Source organism: Rhinatrema bivittatum, chromosome 19 (assembly GCF_901001135.1).
Source record: "Rhinatrema bivittatum chromosome 19, aRhiBiv1.1, whole genome shotgun sequence".
Classification (NCBI taxonomy): Eukaryota; Metazoa; Chordata; class Amphibia; order Gymnophiona; family Rhinatrematidae; genus Rhinatrema; species Rhinatrema bivittatum.
The window spans coordinates 7,599,400-7,620,866 of NC_042633.1; the positions used below are offsets into that span (position 1 = coordinate 7,599,400).

General features: G+C 47.4%; 1 protein-coding gene across 1 annotated transcript in view; it reads right to left on the bottom strand.

The window, feature by feature from the left end:
- Positions 1–4,880: 4,880 nt before the first annotated feature.
- The window catches only part of LOC115081107 (vomeronasal type-2 receptor 26-like), a 28,614-nt gene continuing 12,027 nt past the window's right edge, over positions 4,881–21,467 (bottom strand). Inside the window, exon 3 of the mRNA XM_029585620.1 lies at positions 4,881–5,864. Coding sequence (XP_029441480.1) covers positions 4,942–5,864 — 923 coding nt within the window. The 3' untranslated portion in view covers positions 4,881–4,941. The remainder of the gene's footprint in view (positions 5,865–21,467) is intronic.

Genomic DNA, 21,467 nt, shown 5'->3' on the forward strand with positions numbered 1-21,467 from the left:
GGTACTACAGACGTTCCTATAGATATTGGGTACTACGAAGGAACAGACCGGTCCGAGGGTCTGAGACAGGTGGAGAAAGGCAGAGACGGGCTCAACCGGAACTCTGAGGCTGGTAGCAAGGTGCGAGGTCGGAGTCCAGGCAGAAGATCCAGAGCTGGCAGCAAGGCGTGGAGTCGGAGTCCGGGCAGAAGATCCGGGGACAGCAGCAAGGTGCGGAGTCAGAGTCCAGACAGAAGATCCGGGGCCATCAGGAAGGTGAGGAGTCGGGGTCCAGGACAAGGTCAGGGCGGGCAGCACACTGAAGAAAACTAAAAACCAGTGCGAAGTCAAGCCAGGAGAGAAAACTGCAAAGGGAAGGCAGGTAACACCACAGGGACCTAGTTGCAAAGCGTCTTGTAGGTCCCAGGGAGAGGTTTAAATCTCCCTGGTTGATGACGTCATCTTCCGGGGCCAGACTGGTTTTTGTGCTGCGGCCCCTTTAAGGGGCGGAGCCTGCCGCGCTCTCCCCGATGCTGCCTGCAGGGACGCCAGGGAAGTCGCACAACGGCCTGCGTGGCGACCGCCGCGTCGGGGGGGGGGCCCCCCGCTCCGGTGAACCACCGAAGGTAGGGGTCCTGGCCGGGGGCTACCGCGGCCACGTATTGCAACAAAATGCATGTGTAAGCAATTTAATATCAAGGTAATCTAAAAGCTGATGAAGCAATCAAATATACAAAGAAAGTATGATTTCTGTATAATACAGGAAATATATGAAACCATAGACAGGTTTGAGTCAATCAAGACACAGGACTTGATGCGCACGTGCGCATGTAGGAGCGTATATTATAAAATAGCTCTGGTATGTGTATGTGTGCATCTAATTTTGCAAGTGGGCATGGTAAAGTCGTGTTTCATTTTTGCAAGTGGGGGAATTTTATAACAGGCAAGTATCCACGCCATGATCAGTTTCACCAGTTCGTCCACCAGTTTGCCCATTCTCCAGCTCGGTCCTCCAAACCTCCCTGGCTCATTAGCCCAGTTAGCCCAGACCCCTAAAACACCTCAAAGATGATTGCAAACAGTTTTATTTACACTTAGACCTCCTCATTAGCAGAAGTAAAGTCGTGTGGCACTAGAACTGGGTGTGTACCCAGGTGCATACGTACTTACCCACTCATCTCTTAGCCCTATTCTGGCATGCCCACACCCTGCCCACATCACGCCCCGCCCTTTTTTTCTCTGAAGTGAGATATTTGTGCATTGGGAATTGTACATGCATGTGTTCTACATGTGCGGACTTCTCACGATTGTGGCACATGCACAACTTTTAAAATTCACCTTCAAGAGAGGAGATTACATCTTTGAGAATGATAACATTACCTAACATAATGGGCTGAGGAAGTAACAGAGAACATTCATGTTGAGAAATCCAAATAGCTTCTGATTTAGAAGGGTTGACCTTTAACGTATGGAGGAGGAGCCAGTTTGCAATCAGATGGAAACAATTATTAAAGATGCTATAGAAGATGATGTTTTAGTATTTAAATATGCAGCTATCTGGATATCATCGGCATATAGAGAAAGCCTAAACCCACAATTCTGAATCAAAGTAGGAAGTGATGAATTGAAAAAATTAAAATACACAGTTAAAAAAAAGATGGGAAAGACAGAACCTTGTGTATGGTGTTGTAATTTTAGTATGTTTTGAAGATAAATTTATGATTGCGTTCCAAATTTTAAAAAATCCAGGGGAGAGTATAGAGAACTCTGTGGGTTCCTACTAAGGGGAATAGTCCAACTTTATAGGTGGAAAAGATATAGTATAAGAGCAGGTGTTCGTTCCCCCATGAGGAAGTCTGAGATGATGAGCTCCTGCCACCATCTTATGTTGTGGAATCTTTAGTTGACCATCCCAGGAATTGCATGTTCCTTTTGCTCTTCCCTCTTTGCTTTATTTTCTAGGGAAGGTCCCTGGGGTCTCTTTGATTGAGACAAGGATAAAGAAAGAAGACAGGGTACCTGTATTTATTATGATTTTGGAAACCTTTTATTTTGAAGTGGGATATTTTTCCTTCTTTCCTGCCTTTTATTTGGTTTCCCCTTTTTTTTTTTGAGAACTTTCTATTTTGTTCTTTGCCTGAGTACCCTAAGGCCCACAACTTAATTCTTTAATATTAGAGGACGTGATGTCTCTCACGGAGAGAGAACCATAGAACCATTAGTGTCTTCATGGAGGAATGAATCAACATTCATTCCAAGGAAGAAGGAGTAAGGAACAAGAGGAGAAGACCAGTGGCATCAATCAGCTGTGTCCATGTCATCTCAATGAGATTAATAGGAAGAAAGGAGCAGAAATGCATCAACCAGGTCTGATTTGAAGGACAGAGAAGAACAAGGAGTAACTGAGGTAAAGTTATACAAAATGGGACTTTTAACTAAAACAACTAAATTGGGTTAGAATCCTCCCCACCAGCTATGGAATAGAAGCTTAAAAACTGCCTCAATGCTTGTGTGACAGACCCTCCTGGTCTCGCCACCAGATGTCACTATCCCTGAAATTTTAACACTCTAGTAAAGGGCCATCCATACCCTTCAATCCCTCCCAACTGGAGGATCTAGATTGGATGTCTGAAGACTATTTATCCCAGCCATTTAAGACACTAGGGGTTCAGTTTGAGAAAGCAAGGATGTTTGTTTTTCACTATGGTGAGGCCTACCCACTTTACCCAGAAGGAGTTTCTTTTAGAAGTGATACCTCATCATGCACTCCCTACCTGAGGGTCCTTCTTCTATTACTTTGCAGAGACAGAGATTTTTAAGCCTGATACTCTTTAGGGGCAAAAGGGCTCTTACCAGGGGAGCCTACTCTAAACCTAGGTAGGCAAGCCCCAGTGATGGATCCTGCTGCGAGAGACAGTGAAGACAGAAGTTGTATCCAGTTTAACCCTAAAGTATTTTTAAGACTTAAGCAGAGTGGGGAGGTTTTTGGATCCCCATTTCCCACTGGGATTATAGAGCTGATAACTTGCCTGATCCCACTGAAGTTTCTCTGAGAGAGTCCCCCTGAACATCAGTGAATAAAGGATGAAAGAATTACTAAGGAAGGAAGAACAAGAGGAGGAGACTCCAACTGGATCTCCAAAATCACAAGGGAGCAGGAGGTGACCAAAGGTAGGATTTTTGCAGTAAAGTTGGGAACCCACTAGGGTTCCCTCAGAGCCACAGGGTACACTGCGCACATTAAAATCACCATGAGGCTACCCAGATGTCTGAAAAAAGGACAGCGAACTACCTAAAACCACACATGTACTAACATTCAGATGAAACTTCAATATTAGGGATGGATGGACTTTAATTTTCTAGTATCAATAGGCAAACTTTTATTGAACACCCAGACCTGGTCCTGTCTGAATTCTTACAGCTTCTCACTTCATGGAAAGCACCAATACAGTATACACACTGGCAACTTTTTAACAGCACAGGGCTGGATCAAGGGGATTAGGCACTCTCGGCACCTTCTGCCTTGTGGCCTCCCGCCCCCCCTATCTTGCCGCCACCCGGTTGCGCCGCTACCCCCGGTCTCGGCCCTGACTCCCTCGTTCTCAGTTTTCTGAGCTGTGAGCAGGTTGGGTGATGCTTGCAGCCCGACGATCGCAGCCCCACATGGCTCGTGCCCATTAATGGTCAGTGCCTTAGGCCTAGGCCTAATTCGCCTAGTGCTTCCTCCAGCCCTGTTCTAGCATAATTATTAGGGCTGTTTACAATGGACTTTAATGTTTGATTTATACTGGTTTAGACGATGGTACAACGCACAGGACCTAGAAGAGTAATCTTCCATTGTCAGGAAATTCTGGACACTGAGAAAATTAACATTAAAAGGTCAATTTTATGGTAAAACAATTTTTATTGTTTCCAAGAACATAAAAACAACAGCATATAAACAATAGAAAGAGTGTGTGGCCTACGCGCCTCAAAGCTGGGAGATACGCGCAGAGGTTGGGCTGGAGCATGTTGCATGGATTTTAAAAGGCGCCCAATTATGCGTATCTCCCGGTACGCACACAAAACATTTTTTTTAAAAAAAGGAGTGGGGCGTGGGCATGGTCTGGCAGGGAGTGGGCATTCCTGGATTTATGAATGAAACCAGTGCATAAATACTTACGCGCAGAGGCACGTGCCGGGGTCCCCTACCATGTATCGTTACTTCTGCTATGGATAACGTGTAAGTAATAAAATAAAAAAATCTAGGCTAGTCAGCGGGGTTTTAAGGGTGGGTGCTAATGGGGTAAAAGGGAGGCTATTTAATTAGGGGGGTTAAGACGCCCTGTCCTTTACCTGGGCCAACTGGGAACGAACTGGGGAAACTGGTAATTGCATCGGCGAGCGTCTACTAAAATTCTACCAATTTTCACAGTAGAAGCAGCATTTGCATGCACATGAACAGCCTACTTTATACCATGCGGGCATATACGCGTATATGTTCTAAAATAGCTGGGTCTCTGGACGTAAGCTGGCATACGCACGTACATATGTGCCCACACTCCGGTATCAAAGTTATCCTCTAAGAGAGGACTGTAACATCTAACATTGTGTTTGAGGGGTGATTCCTGGGTCCTAGAGGGGACACCTAAGTTCTAATGAATATTTATTGATCGATGGTGCCTCATGTACTCTCTTTGGCCTTATTCAAATCCAGTCTAAAAACTCTCCTTTTTGATGCCACTTTTATACCTTTACAACCTGATAATTTCTCTTTCAGCTTTATTGATTTTAACCCTTTTCTTAATAAATGAAATTCCCAATGTTTCTTTTACATTGTATGTTGGCCTTGATTAGATTGTAAGCTCTATGGAGCAGGGACTATCTCTTATGTGTTTTTGCACAGCACTGTGTACATTGATTAGCACTATAGAAGTGATAAGTAGTAGCAGTACTGGTAGAAGCGATGGGGGTACAATAAAATTACTTTGCATTTTTTAGGTTCCCTGTGGTTTTCCCCATTAGGAATTCCTTGGTGTTCATCTCTGGTCTGATTAGAATGACATAACATTTGGGGAAGAATATACAACCCAACAGCCCAGCACTGGAGGACAAAATTGCAAATATTTCCACAGCCACCGTGTACTTCCCTCTTGTGCTTAGGTAAGCAGGGATGAAAGAGAGCCAGACAGCAATGAATATAAGCATGCTGAAGGTGATGAACTTAGCCTCATTAAAGCTGTCGGGTAACCTTCTAGCTAAAAAGGCTACAATGAAGCTGATAGCAGCCAAAAGCCCCATGTATCCCAGCATGCACCAGAATGCAATCAATGACCCTTCGTTGCATTCAAAGATTATCTTCCCCATCTGAGATTTCATGCTTATTTGGGAAAACGGGGGAGCCACGATCAACCAAGTGACACAGATGAGGACTTGGACCAGGCTGCAGGCTAACACCAAGGTGCTGGGCAGTTGTGGTCCTACCCATGACCTTAGATTGCTGTTTGGCTTGGTGGCCTTGAAGGCTATGGTCACTATGATGGTCTTGGCCAACAAGCAGGAGATGCAGATGACGAATACAACACCAAATGCAATCTGACGCACCATGCAGACAGGGTTTGTGGGGTGGCCTATGAACACTAATGAGCAGCCGAAACACAGGATAAGGGCCAATAGCAGGAGGTAGCTCAGTTCACGATTATTCGCTTTCACAAGTGGAGTGTGGTGTTTCCAGATGAAAACTGCAAGTATAGCGGCTGGCACCAGGGCTCCTAGCACTGAGGTAACAGCAAGCATCATGCCCAGGGGTTCTTGGTAGGACAGAAACTCAATGGACTTCTCCTGGCATTCGTCATTTCTCTTGGTGGGCCATTGGTCATCAGGGCATTTCATGCAATCTGTGGCATCTGTAGGAAAAAAGAGATTCCATGTGTGGCTTAGATCAGGGAAAATCATTACAGGAATAAAATGAGAAAGTAAACATGATTCATCTTTACAGAGGCATTATCCTTTGCCAACTACGTTTTGCCAGAGCTTGTTGAGTTTTAAGTATGAGGGGGATAGTAAATTGCTGGGCTCCGATTACTTTCTACCAGGACTTTAACCCCTAACCAGTGACTCACAATATGATCAGATACCTGATTCCGCGAGATTCTGTAATGGGAGGGTATTTTTTGGATTTGAGATTAATGAACTGCTACTGTGGTGCCTGCAATGCCATCCTAAAGCTCAGGTACTGTAGTTTAGGTGCAGAAATCAGTTACTATGCCAGGTTTAATGCAGACCTGCCTCTACAGGGTTAATGGTCAGGCTGAGAGGGAGGGAGGATGAGTATGCTTAGCCTTTAGGATTCCTGCTGACCTGTCTTGAACCAATCAGAGATGGGAGTATGCCTCAGAGCCAGTGCGGCCTGCACATTCTGCTTGTGTTTTCTTTCTCTTGTGGATTTTCTTCCAGAGTTACAAACCTGGTGCCAGAAAAGGGCTGAGTCATTAGATACAGGCAGAGTATCTAATCCTGGAGACAGGAATGTTAGTGTAGCCCCTAAGCCATTGAAGAGCTGTGAAAGAACATTAACTATTGAGGCTTTTAAATGTATATTTCCTACTGAACCATTCTGTGTTTATGTACTAGGGATGCGCATTTGCCCTGGTTCGGCCACCCCGAAAATCGAAGCGGATTTTCCCGAAATTTCGTGAAAATTTGTTTTTCGGGATTAGTGCGCACTAACCCTGAAATTTGGGGCAGCCGAAAAAAGTCGTCCTGAACTGCAGGAAAACGAAATTTCCTGTGGCGAGCCGATGACGAAGGCCGAACCAAAAGGTTTGGCCGAATCACATGTCTATTATGTACTGCAAGAGAAAGATTGATTTGTTTCCTCTTTACCTCCACAGGATATAGAACTATTCCTCCACTAACCTCTAACTTCCAAACAGTAGTTAGTCGAGTCTCCCTTCCCTTTTGTTTCTCCTCCCTCCCAACTTTATGTAATTTATTTATTTATTTATTTTTGGTTTTTTATATATCGGAAGTTCCTGTATACAATACATATCACTCCGGTTCACAGGTAATGCATCCCATATGCCAATACCCTTCTCTCCATGCTACCTTATTAACCGGTTTCCCGTTTTTCATTTTTCCTGTTTCCCAGCTAGTCCATGTTATTGATTACTATCGGGTCTATCCAGTACCGAGCGGTAGGAAGAGCTGCGTTAGTGTCTGCGGCACCCGCGGTTGCCGCACGCACAGTGCAGCTCACCTACCGCTCGATCCTGAACTCTAATTTCATGCAAATGCATGCCGCGTCTAAGAACGGTCCGTGAAGCGTTAGGCCCGTGCAACCCATTTTACTGGATAGAGCGCCTATACAGTATCCTGGGTGCGCGGGCCTAATGCTTCACACCACGCTGGTATCTGTCATTTCAAATGTCATTTGAAATGACAGATACCAGGAAGTCGGGTCCGATCGGATGCAAAAGTAAGTTGCTTCGCCGCTGTCATCTCTCTCCCCTCCTCCCGAAGCAGGGCGCGAAAAGCAGCCTTGCTCCGGGAGGAGGGGAGAACAGACTGACAGCGGCGAAGCAAAAAAAAAAAAAGGGGAGCCACGATACCTTCTTGGCCGGACAGCTGCGAAAGTAAGTCGGGTCGGGTCCGGGCTGACAGCGGCGAAGCAACTTACGGCGAAGCAACTTGCTTAGGCCCGCGGCAAAGCAACTTACGGCGAAGCAACTCTTAGGCCCGCGACAATTTTGTTTTTTTTCCAAAAGCGACTTACTTTTGGGATCTGTCAAGATCCCAAAAGTAAGTCGTTTTTGGACGCCTGCACAACTTACTTTTTTTTGCAGCCATCAGCGATCGTGGCTCCCGTAGCTCCTCCGGAGGAAGATGGCCGCCTGCACGGGGGAAAGCATACAATTGGCCACTCAAGACGTGGCGTCACATCCCGTGACGCCAAACGTCGTGACGTCACGTCTTCAGCGGCCAATTGCACGCTTTCCCCCGTGCAGGCGGCCATCTTCCTCCGGAGGAGCTACGGGAGCCACGATCGCTGATGGCTGCAAAAAAAAGTAAGTTGTGCAGGCGTCCAAAAACGACTTACTTTTGGGATCTTGACAGATCCCAAAAGTAAGTCGCTTTTGGAAAAAAACCAAAATTGTCGCGGGCCTAAGAGTTGCTTCGCCGTAAGTTGCTTCGCCGCGGGCCTAAGCAAGTTGCTTCGCCGTAAGTTGCTTTGCCGCTGTCAGCCCGGACCCGACCCACTTTTGCAGCCGTCCGGCCAAGAAGGTATCGTCGCTTTTGGAAAAAAAACCCCAAAATTGCTTTTGGTTTTTTTTTTCGCTTCGCCGCTAGTGTCTATTCTCCCCTCCTCCCGGAGCAAGGCTGAAAAAGCAGCTCCGGGAGGAGGGAAGAACTGAAGCGGCGAAGCAACTTACTTGCACGGGGGAAAGCGCTCTCCGTGGCAGCCCCAGTCCGGACATCGGAGGGGGGCTGCAGCGTTTTTTTCGCTTTTTTTTTTTTTGGCTTCGGGAGCAGGGGAGAGGACTGGGGCTGCCACGGAGACCGGCACCCATGATTGCGGCCGGGGCAGGTCAGCGGGGGCTGGGGGAAAGCTTGCCACCTACCCTTACCCCTGCCTCTACCGCAGGGGTCAGGGTAGGCGGTAGGTTTGCAGGTTAAACGCGCGACAAAACAGCAGGGAAAACTAGCGATAGTCGGGGCGCGGGTTACGGGATGCTAGGGAATAGCTAATTAGCTCATTTGCATGCAATATACATGCCGCGTGCGGAAGGGGTTGCCCGGGGAATTTAGGACGTGGTAGGAGTAGGTTAAAGGGGATTCGGGATCGCAGGAAGGGCTAACGCGGCCGGAAGGTGAGTAAAAAGCGGCTTAGGAGCAGGGTAAACGCGGCCGCACTTTACAGGATAGACCTGTATGTAATTGAAGTTTATTTTATTTTATTCTTTTGTGTTCCATGTACTCGTTCTGCCATGCATTTGCCTTTCTATCTCTATGTTCCTTGTAAACCGATACAATGTGAAAACGGTTATTGGTGTATAAAAAACTACAAATAAATAAATAGGTTTTTACTGGGTGGGTTTGGATTTTTATGTATTTATTTTATGTAATATTTCCTTTGTTATATGTTACTGAGTTTTTTTGTATTTATGTCTGTTTGGGTTGTATTGGTATTATAATAAGTGTGGTGGGTTGTGGGTGGGTAGGTTGTCTTGGATATATGTAATTATTTAATTATTGTTATTATGTATTGTTCATGCTTGCCTTGAACTTTATGTTTATAGTTTTCTGATTATAATTTATGAATATATAGATTTATTTGTATGCATAATATTTTAATTAAAGACATTTTGTGATTTATTTGTTAGAATGCAGCCCCCTTCCCAGATACCTCAGCGGCAGATGTTCACCATGCAGCAGGGAGCTGCCATTGGATGTTCTGATGCGTGTGATACTGGGACCCAGCGAAGAGATGTTTAGAACACATGTACGCATTGGTGCGCACAATTCGGCGCATGTTGCCGGGAGATCTCATTTGGCCTGGCACTGGAGATAGAACTGGCACATTGGCTTCCATCTCACTCCACACCTAACATGTCATTTCCTCGTCCGATGATCCTGAAACTACTGCGCTACCAACACACCTTGGCTATTTTACAAGCTGCAAAATTGCGCCAGTCAATTCATTTTGTGTCATTGAAGCTTTTTTTTTTTGTGCAGGATTTGGCCAAAACGACAGCACAGAGTAAAAGAACTTTCTTGGCGCTGTGGCCTCAACTTTGGGATGCTGGTGCTAAATATGGCCTACTGTATCCGGCCAGGATGAGGGTCAAACATAATTCTACCAAAGTCTATGATTCGCCAAATGACCTGCATTCTTATTTGGCCTCTTTGCCTGCTTCTTCAGCCATGGTGGGTTGAATATACTGTTTTCCTTTTTTCTTTTTCTCATCTGGATGCCTTTTTTGTGGGGCTGGACTTCTTATTTTTCCTTCTGGATTGATTCCTTCACCTTCATCATTTTCCAGCTTTGTTGACTGTGATCTACCTTCTTGGCAGCTGTCTATAACATTCTTAATTCTCCAGTTCTATTGCCTACTAGACATTCTCCTTACAATACTTTTACTGTTTTTTTTCATCATACTACTGATATCTCCGCTTTCAATACCACGCTTATTGTTTTCTGGAGTTTAGGGATCGCCTGCTCCTTGTCTCAGAGACTCCTTCACTTATCTCCATATGTGGGTGTGGCGTGTCTCTTTTTTACTCTGCCTTTGCTTTGCTATTTTTTGTGGTGTGTTTTTATTTGTTTCTCCTTGCTTCAGATGACATGTTCCTGCTTTCTAATGTTTGTTATTATCTCTGCCACCATCAGAAATACTCCAAGGTTATTTATGTTATTCTGCCTATGATGGTTCTTTTCTCTCATTGATACACTTATGATGGCTACTGATCTTAACATTTTTTCTTTAAATGTGAATGGCCTAAATCTCTGTATTAAGTGGAAAAAGATTCTCACTCATTTACATCCCATTCATCCAGATATTGTATATTTACAGGAAACACTTGACCTCCAAAGAATCCCTTAAACTTTGAACGGGTTGGGTTGGCCAGGTTTTATTTGCCCCTGCAGTTGGTAAATGTAATGGGGTAACCATCCTAGTTCACAAGTCACTCCCCCTCACCATTCTTCATCAAGAGGCAGATCTAGAGAGTAGATGGTTAGCTGCAATGGTTAAAATCTTGCATACCATGGTTTAGTTATTTAATATATATGTCTCTAATTTGGATGCTTCAGCTTTTTTCATGTTGTCTTATATAAATATGCTGATGTACCAGTTCTGCTGAGCAGTGATTTGGTTATGGACCGATAATACTCTTGTCCTGGTAGATGTTCCTCTTCCTTTACGTTTATTCACTTACTTATGAACACACATGGGCCTGGATTTTCTAATATCGCACAGGTTTTTGAGTCCCGCGGTAATGGGGGCCGGGTCTGCGAAAGCCGGCAGCGATCGTACCACTGCAGCGTTATCGCTGTTGGCTTTTGCACCCAATAACACCACCGTGAAAGGTGGTGCTATTGGGCGTGCTAGTGGCGGTGATAACGGGTCTTACCTTATCGCCTCCAGCGAAGTTACCGCCGCGTCCACCCCGATGCCACCCCAACTCCTCCTCTTCCGGTCCCGACTCCGCCCCTATCAAGCTATCACACGCGAAAAGGGACTTTTCGCGGCATTACCAATAGAAAATGACCCCCATGGTTTGGTGGATCTTTGGCGGCTCTTACATTCCACTGATAAGGATTTCACTTTTTTTCATTTCCTCATTAATCCTACTCTTGTATTGATTATTTTTAATTTCTAAAAATCTTTTAAATTTGGCTTATATGACAAAAACTTTTCCCATCTTGCTCTCAGATCATGCTTTGCTTTCTCTCTCCCTTCACTGGATCCTTAAATAACCTGATAGCCCTAGCTGGCATGTTAATGCGGTTTGTTGGAGGATTCATCTTTTATTTCTCAAACATCGACCACCATTTCTGATTTTCTTGCTATTAATGAGGTCCCTCAGACTCCCTTACCCATTGGTTGGGAAGCTTTTAAGGCCACTTGTAGGGGTATGATTATCAATTATTCTGCGCACCTTAAACAAATTAGGTCTAGTGAATTACTTGATTTAGAAGCTCAGATCAGCCATGTGGAATCTTTGCATAAATCTACCTGGAATAACAGTGTTCTTGCTTCCTTATATAAACTCAAATATCGCTACAATAAACTTTTAAGTGCTTCTGCAGGTAAATCCATTTTCCTTCAAAACTGCTGCTACTATGCAGAAAATAACAAGTCTGGGTGACTTTTGGCTACTTATTTACAGGGGCTGAAGGAACATAAGAGGGAAGAGATTTTATGCCAATTTCATGATTTCTATAAAGATTTGTATTCCTCTGAATCACAGCATGATCCCATTTTAATTACTAAGTTCCTCTCTAATTTGACTCATCCTACTTTATCATCTCTAGAGAGTGCCCACTTGAATGTGCCTTTAACTGTCTCTGAAGTGATGAAAGCTCTATTTGCTCTACAAGTGGGTAAGGCTCTGGGTTTCGATGGCTTTTCGCTCAAATTTTATAAGGCGTTCTCTTCCCTCTTGGTTCCTAAGTTGTATGCTTTATTTTTGTATATGTGAACCCAGGATCCAACTTCTTCTTGCTTTAATGAAGCTAAAATTGTGTTTTTTTCCCTAAACTAAATCGGGATCCACTATCTCCTGATAATTATCGACTCATCTCTTTACTTAACACTGATTATAAGATATTAGCTAAAATATTATCCTCCCATCTGGAACAGGTTCTGGATAAGCTTATACACCCAACTCAATCTGGTTTTATGAAAGGTCAATTTATTACAGATAGCTCCCGCTTATTTGTGAATATACTTCAAATTTATAATAATTTGTCTTCCCCTTTTGTTATGCTCGGGCTTGTGGACCCTTGGGCCGACGTGAGGATGGAATACCTTGCGGAAGTCCCGTAGGCTCTCACGCCGGGTGGCGAGGTAGAACAAGAGGTGGGACCAGCTGGCCCTTGGCACTGGGGCTGAGGCGAATATCGAGGCGATGAAGCGACAAGGAGAGGCGCTGTGTCTTCACCACTGGTGGTCTGCGGTCCCCCCGGGAGGAGCCCGTAGGGACCCGACCGCTGGGACTTAGGTGGACCTAGGGAGGTCAGAGCAATGGTGCAAAGGCCAACTGGAGCTTCGCCCTGGAAGCCCGCGGTCCCCCCAGGAGGAGCCCGTAGGGACCCGGGCCGCTGGGACTTAGGTGGGCCTTTGGTGACGGAGTCTTGGAGGGGTCCTGGGTCGAGTGCCAGAGGGTCGTCGCTCACCAGTCCGAAGTCGTGCACCAGAGAATCGCCTCTTGCCAATCCGAAGTCAAGAACCAGAGAATCACCGTAAGCCAATCCGAAGTCAGGAACCAGGAACACCAAGACGAAAACAGGAACCAGCGTCCAAGTACAAGGAACTCGCCAAGGCAGGCAGACTAGACAGCGATGGGACATTGCCGAGTCAAGGAATGAGCAGAGGAAGCCTCCCTATATACTTCCTCTGCTCTGGATCATTGGAAACAGGTGAGTCTAGTTAAAGGGACCAGGTCCCTTTAAATGCAAATGAGTTGACGGCAGCCATTTTGGATCTCATGGCGGCGGCCATCTTGATCTCCCCGGTGGAGGAGAGACGCCGCTGAAGGAAGCAGGGCGGCTTCCCCTGCAGCGGACAGCACGGGCCCGAGTCGGAGCCCTCCCCCGGGGCTTTCCTGGCGCTGAGAGTCAGGTAGGGGAACGCGGTCGTGGGGCGCCACGGCCGCGGAGCACAACAGTACCCCCCTCTTTAGGGCGTCTCCCTGGAGGCCTGGGTTTAGCTGGGTGGTCCTTGTGGAACTGCTCTAGCAAATTCCGGTCCAGGATGTTGGCCAGGGGTTCCCAGGTGTTCTCCTCGGGGCCGAACCCCTCCCACGCAAGGAGATACTCCCACTTCTTCCCATGCTTCCTTATGTCCAAAACCTCACGGACTTGAAAGGTGAGGTCATCCTCAGAGGCAATAGGTTGGGGAGTCGGAGGCATGCTGGAGGGCCACGACAACACCAGTGGCTTCAAAAGCGATACGTGGAACGTGTTGTGTATTTTAAGAGAAGGCGGCAGACGAAGCTGATATGAGACTGTTCCAACCTGGCGAATGATAGAGAATGGTCCAATAAAACGCGGGGCCAGTCGTGCTGATGGCAACTTCAGCCAGATGAACTGGGTACTCAGCCATACCTTCTGACCTGGCTTGAACGGGAGGTAAGGTCTTCTCCGCCGATCTGCATATTTCTTGGCGGCTTGCCTGGCTTGGACCAAAGCACGTCGCGTGGTGACCCATGAGTGGTGTAGCTCATCTGCTGACAGTTGAGCTACCGGGGACGTAACCTGAATGGGAACAGGCAGCGGTGGGCGTGGCTGTTTCCCATATACAACCTGAAAGGGCGAAGAGCCAGTCGCAGATGAAAGGTGTGAGTTGAGTGCGAACTCTGCCCAGGGTAGCAGACTGGACCAATTATCTTGTTTATCGTTGACGTAGAGTCGAAGGAATTGTTTTAGCGTCTGGTTTGTCCGTTCCGCCAGACCATTAGACTGAGGGTGGTATGCCGAGGTATAATCCAAGGTAACATCAAATTTTTGGCAAAGGGCCCTCCAAAAGCGGGCGGTGAACTGAGGTCCCCTATCGGATAAGATACTTTTAGGCAGACCGTGCAAGTGAAAGATATGCTGCACGAAAAGTTGAGCCTGCTGAGGGGCAGTCGGCAGCCCTGGAAGGGGCACGAAATGTGCCATCTTACTAAAACGGTCCACTACCACCCATATGACTGTGTTGCCGCTGGACATAGGTAGGTCGACCACGAAGTCGGTGGCCATGTGAGTCCATGGCTCCGTGGGTGCTGGTAGCGGCTGGAGTAGACCTGGGGTCACGCCATGGATCTTCTTGTGCCGAGCACATACCTGGCAGGACTCCACGTAGGCCCGAACATCCTGGTTGACTTTAGGCCACCAATAGTACCGGCGTAGGTTTTGTAAAGTCCGGGTTTGTCCAGGGTGGCCCGAGCAACGGGAGTCGTGGGCCCAAGCGAGGACGTGTTTGCGCAGATGCTGAGGGACCAAGGTCTTCCCTGGAGGGATGGTCGTGGTAGCAGACAGGAGGACCCGAGATGGTTCAATGATGAAGCGCGGTTCCTCCGTTCCTTCTGTTCCTTCACTATTTGTACGCAGACGACTATTTTCACTATTTTCACTATTCCTCCGTTCCTTCACTATTTGTACGCAGACGACGTGCAGATTCTAATACCAATAACAGAATCAATCTCAAAAGCGCTCACCCATTGGAACAACTGCCTTCTATCCATCACTAATCTACTCAACAGTTTAAACCTGGTTCTTAATGCCTCCAAGACAGAGCTGCTCCACATATCCTCAAACGAAATCAATATCTCCCCACCATCTCCACACATCTCTCACATTACTTGCAAGCAGGTTAGAGACCTTGGGGTAATACTAGACAATCGTCTAAACCTTAAGAAAATGGTTAACACAACCTCCAAAGACTGTTTCTTCAGATTACAGATTCTAAAACGACTTAAACCACTCTTATTCTTCCACGACTTCAGGACAATCCTCCAAGCGCTACTGTTTGCCAAAATAGACTACTGCAGTGCCCTTTTCCTAGGCCTTCCCAAATCCACTACCAAACCACTGCAGATGTTACAAAATGCGGCTGCGAGATTGCTGACCAGTACCAGCCGCAATGAACACATCTCTCCCATCCTCAGGAACCTACACTGGTTACCAGTTAATTTCAGAATTCTATACAAATCAATCACCGTAATTCATAAAACTATCCATCATCATCTTCAACTCGACCTGGAAATCCCATTCAAACTCCACTCCTCTAACAGACCAACTAGAGATACTCTCAAAGGCACCCTGAAATTTCCCCCTACTAAAGCTTCACGCCTCTCGATGACCAAAGACAGAGCTTTTTCGATAGCTGGCCCATCTATCTGGAATAGCATCCCTTCAAGTCTCAGAGTGGAGCCTTGCCTGTTAACTTTTAGAAAAAGACTTAAGACCTGGCTCTTTCACCAAGCCTTCACCGACCCACCAGACAATCACTAGTTGTCCTTCACGCTTACCCGTTATGATGATTATACTCACGAATGGACTCTGACTCTCCCAGGTTAAAGCACCATTAAGCTTTAACCCGTACGCACTATGGCATCACTTCATATTTATTTCCCGCCTTATCTTCTTTCCAGCTTGTTGCAAGCTTCCAAGTTCTCTTCCCTGTTGATTGTAACTTTGACTCATTCCTACTTACTGTTTATCTTTCGTTTACTTGAATAGTTACCCCAGTTTTTTATTCTTGTTAATTGTAAACCGATCCGATATGGTTATTTACTATGAAGGTCGGTATATAAAACTGTTAAATAAATAAATTCTGTAGATTCGAAGACGCGTGAGAGGGCATCGGCCTTGACATTCTTACCCGTGGGTCTATAGCGAAGGACGAAGTTGAACCTTGTGAAGAATAGAGCCCAGCGAGCCTGCCGTGGATTAAGTCGTTGAGCCCGCTGCAGGTACTCTAAGTTTTTGTGATCCATATAGACCATAAATTGGTGCTGTGCCCCCTCTAGCCACGGCCGCCATTCTTCCAAGGCTACCTTTATCGCCAAGAGTTCCTTATCTCCTATGGCGTAGTTGCGTTCGGCCGGGGAGAATTGACGGGAGAGGAAGGCACATGGGCGTAGTTTGTGCCTTTCAGAGGTCTGGCTCAGAACGGCGCCAACGCCTTCTGAAGATGCGTCCACCTCGATGACGAACAGCCGCTGTGGATCCGGGTGTCGAAGGCACGGCTGTAACAAGAATGCCTCCTTGAGGCGGCAAAAGGCGGCTTCTGCCGCAGGAGGCCATTTTTTGGGGTCCGCGCCTTTCCGGGTCAGAGCAGTCATCGGGGCAACGATGGTTGCATAATGCGGGATGAAAGATCTGTAATAGTTAGCGAAACCCAGAAACCTCTGGAGTGCCTTGAGTCCTGACGGCTGCGGCCATTCTCGAATGGCCTTCAGTTTCTGTGGGTCCATGCGAAATCCTTCTTTGGAGACTATGTACCCCAGGAAGGGAAGGGACTCTTGTTCGAAAAGACACTTTTCCAGCTTCGCATATAATTTATTTTCTCTGAGACGCTGTAGTACTTGGATGACGTGCTGGCGGTGAGCAGAGAGGGTATCTGAAAATATCAGAATGTCGTCCAGATATACGACCACACATTGGTACAGGAGGTCACGTAGTATTTCATTCATAGTGTTCTGGAACACTGCGGGGGCATTGCAGAGCCCGAACGGCATTACCAAATATTCATAGTGGCCGTCTCGGGTATTGAAGGCCGTCTACCATTCATCACCCTCTTTGATGCGGATCAAGTTGTAAGCTCCCCGGAGATCAAGCTTGGAGAAGATCTGTGCTCCTTGCAAGCGGTCGAAGAGCTCCGAAATGAGGGGTAGCGGATATCGGTCCTTGACCGTTATAGCATTCAAGCCCCTATAATCAATGCACGGACGCAGACTCCCGTCCTTCTTGGCGACGAAGAAGAACCCCGCTCCTGCGGGGGACTGGGATTTCCGGATAAATCCTCTCTCCAGATTTTCCTCAATATATTCCCTCATGGCCTGCGTCTCGGCCGGAGAAAGGGCATAGGTGCGTCCACGAGGAGACTCTGTCCCTGGGAGGAGCTTGATGGCGCAGTCGAAGGATCGATGCGGTGGCAGTATTTCGGCCTGTTGTTTAGAGGAAACGTCAGAGTATGCGGCATAAGGAGCGGGTAGGCCTGGGAGACTGGTGGAGGCTATGGAGCAGGATGCTGGCACCACGGAGTGGAGACAATTGCCGTGGCAATTCGGTCCCCAACGAGCCAGCTGCAGTGTCCTCCAATCAAACTGGGGCTCATGATCCTGGAGCCACGGAAGTCCTAGGACAATTGGATGGATGGAATATTCCAGGACGTAGAACGAGATTTGTTCCTGGTGCAGGGCCCCAGCTCTGAGCTGTACGGGAATCGTAGTATGTGTCACCTGTTCCGGGAGGGGCTTCCCCTGGATTGACGAGATGACCATGGGAACAGGAAGGCGGACTTGTGGGATCTTTAGGTGTTCCACCAGGCCTTTCATTATGAAATTGCCGCCGGCGCCGGAGTCCACTAGAGCTAAAGTGTGGAAGTCTCCTTCTATCGCGGTTAATGACACGGGCAATGTTAGTGGAGGTGCAGGTGCGGTTTGGCCCAGGAAGAGACCTCCTTCAGGTCCTAGGCCCGAGAGTTTCCCGGTCGTTCTGGACAGGCGGCTACTCGGTGGCCCGCCATGCCGCAATAGAAGCAGAGTCCCTCCTTCGTGCGCCGCCGCCGCTCCTGCGAAGATACTTTCCCACGGCCCAATTCCATGGGTTCATCGGCGGGTGCCCGCGGAACTTCAGGGGCGCCTTTGGACGGAGGAGAGGGCCTCCTTCCTGCATTAATCACCGGGATGCGAAACCTCATGTGACGGTCAACACGATTGGCCAACTCAATCATGCTGTCAAGATCGTCGGGGAGTTCCTTCGCCGCCAATTCATTTTGCAGGCGCGAGGCTAGGCCTTCCAGGAAGATACCATGTAGGCAGTCCTCTCTCCAATTCAGGTCCGCGGCCAGGGTGCAGAATTCTGTGGCATACTCTGCCACAGTACGGGTGCCCTGCCGCAACCGGAGCAGTTCGGAGACTGCAGTGGACTTGCGGACGGGTTCATCAAACATCTGCCGAAACGCCGACAGGAATTGGGCCAAATCTCTAAAGATCAGATCGCTTCTTTCCCATAGGTGAGCGGCCCAGATCAGGGGCTTCCCGTCGAGCAGGGACATGATGTAGCTGGTCTTGACCAGGTCGCTGGGAAACTGCGCCGGCAGTAAGGAAAAGCGAACCTGGCACTGACTGAGGAATCCTCGACACAACTTTGCGTCTCCGGCGTATCGAGAGGGTGCTGCGAGTTGTTTGGGAGCAACTTGCCCCTGGTCGCCTCCGGAGGCCTGGACTGAGTAGGGTTGAGTAGGGTGACCTCCTTGTGCCCCAGGCGGAGACGGAAGCGCAGGATTCATAGGCCCTAATGCTTCCAGGCGTTGGGTCAGGCCCTGTACCGCAGAGACCAGGGCGTCGAGGGTCTGTTGTTGGTCCTTCAGACGTTGGGCCATCCCAGGAATGGCCTGGCGAGCAGATACCTCCGCCGGGTCCATGGACTCGGCAATCTGTTATGCTTGGGCATGTGGAGCCTTGGGCCGACGTGAGGATGGAATACCTTGCGGAAGTCCCGTAGGCTCTCACGCCGGGTGGCGAGGTAGAACAAGAGGTGGGACCAGCTGGCCCTTGGCACTGGGGCTGAGGCGAATATCGAGGCGATGAAGCGATGAGGAGAGGCGCTGTGTCTTCACCACTGGTGGTCTGTGGTCCCCCCGGGAGGAGCCCGTAGGGACCCGACCGCTGGGACTTAGGTGGACCTAGGGAGGTCAGAGCAATGGTGCAAAGGCCAACTGGAGCTTTGCCCTGGAAGCCCGCGGTCCCCCCAGGAGGAGCCCGTAGGGACCTGGGCCGCTGGGACTTAGGTGGGCCTTTGGTGACGGAGTGTTGGAGGGGTCCTAGGTCGAGTGCCAGAGGGTTGTCGCTCACCAGTCCGAAGTCGTGCACCAGAGAATCACCGTAAGCCAATCCGAAGTCAGGAACCAGGAACACCAAGACGAAAACAGGAACCAGCGTCCAAGTACAAGGAACTCGCCAAGGCAGGCAGACTAGACAGCGATGGGACGTTGCCGAGTCAAGGAATGAGCAGAGGAAGCTTCCCTATATACTTCCTCTGCTCTGGATCATTGGAAACAGGTGAATCTAGTTAAAGGGACCAGGTCCCTTTAAATGCAAATGAGTTGACGGCGGCCATCTTCGATCTCATGGCGGCGGCCATCTTGATCTCCCCGGTGGAGGAGAAACGCCGCTGAAGGAAGCAGGGCGGCTTCCCTGCAGCGGACAGCACGGGCCCGAGTCGGAGCCCTCCCCCGGGGCTTTCCTGGCGCTGAGAGTCAGGTAGGGGAACGCGGTCGTGGGGCGCCACGGCCGCGGAGCACAACACCTTTAGTGGCCATATCCCTCGAGCTCAAAAAGCGTTTGATCATATGGAATAGGAATTTTTGTTTGAAGTCCTTTGCTGGTTTGGTTTTGTTGCTCCTTTCATTTTCTATATTAACTCTCTTTATTACTTGCCTACCTCATCTATTTCAATTGATGGACCATCTTCTGACTCGTTTATATTGCACAGAGGAACGAGGCAAGACTGCCCGCTTTCTCCCTATTTATTCATTTATTGCTTGCTTTATGACAAAACCCATATGTTTAAGGTCTTACTTGTAATAACATGGAATATAAATTATCGGCTTATGCTGATGATTTAATTTTATATGTTTCTCAACCTGAGATAGTATTACCTCACATTATTCAATATATTTCCTCCTTCTCTCTTATTTTTGGCTACCATGTTAACTGGAGCAAATCTGACATGATGCCTCTTAATATCCATGTGACTTCTTTGGCCTCTACTTTTTCTACTTTTCAATGGGTTACTAGTGGTTTAAAGAATCTTGGTATGTATTTCTATCCTACACTTGCTCAAACTATTGCTAAAGCTGCAGATAAAATATGTGCAACGGTATCTGAGCTTACTAATAGATGGTTTCACATACATCTTTCTTGGTGGGGCTGTTTGGATACTATCAAAATGGTCATAGTGCCTAAAATTAATTTATTACTTCATATGCTTACTATTTTTTTTGTTATATGTAAGATTTTATATCAGCTTGGTTAGAATGCTCTCTTTATTTTTGTGGACGCATAAGGCTCCACAGAGTGCTCTATCCACACTTAAACTACCTAGGGATACTGGTGGTGTAAAGTTTCCCGATTTCAGAGTGTATCATTCAGCATTCATTTTACGCCAAGCTACTGCCTGATTGGCAGGTCATGTTCCCGATGTTACAAAACAGATTTGGCATGATATTGAAGTAGATTTTGTACATCCTCTCCCTCTTTTTGGACTCCTGGGCTTTTGGTAATTTTTCCATTTCTGAAGTTACCCCACCATTTATGCTTCTTGCTCTGTGTTTCACTATCTAGAATCCACTTTGGAGCACTTAACTACACCGTGGGGCTCTTCCTCTTTGACTCGGATTTGGCATAACTCTCATTTTTTGATTAGTAAACAACCTACTAATTGGATTTCTTGGATTCAAGTTGGTATCTGGTCTCTAAGCCAACTAGTATCTGGGTCCAGTTGGCACTCATTCTCCCAACTGATGTCAATGTATGGTTTACATGCTTCCCAGTTCTATTGCTATCTGCAGTTTCAGCATTGTGTTCATATGTTACACTTGGACCTCCTCGCTAGCCCTCCACAATTGCTTTCTCTTGCCCAACTTTTCCTTTCTTACAGGCATATGGCTTCTGCCATTTATAAATATCTTAAACTTAGTTTAAAAGGTGCCTTGTCTTGGAGTGAACATGGTCACAAGACCTCTCTCTACCCACAGATTTTCCATGGCCCAGGTTTTGGTCGGTTGTTATCCGGCCTTCTCTTTCCTCTCAACTAACACAATCCCTTTTTTTTAGCGCACCACACCACTTGGACTCCATGGTCTTTATACAGAGCAAAGTTATCTTCGTCGCACTCATGCTGGTTGTGTGGCGAGCCTAAAGCAACTCTTTCTCATATGTTGTTTCATTGTTCTCATATTTATTCCTTTTGGAGTGAGGTGTGGGACAAGATATCTCAGATGCTTAGTTTACAAATGTCCTTATCTTATAAATTTATTATTGTTATAACTCCTATCCGCGGCCGGCTGAGG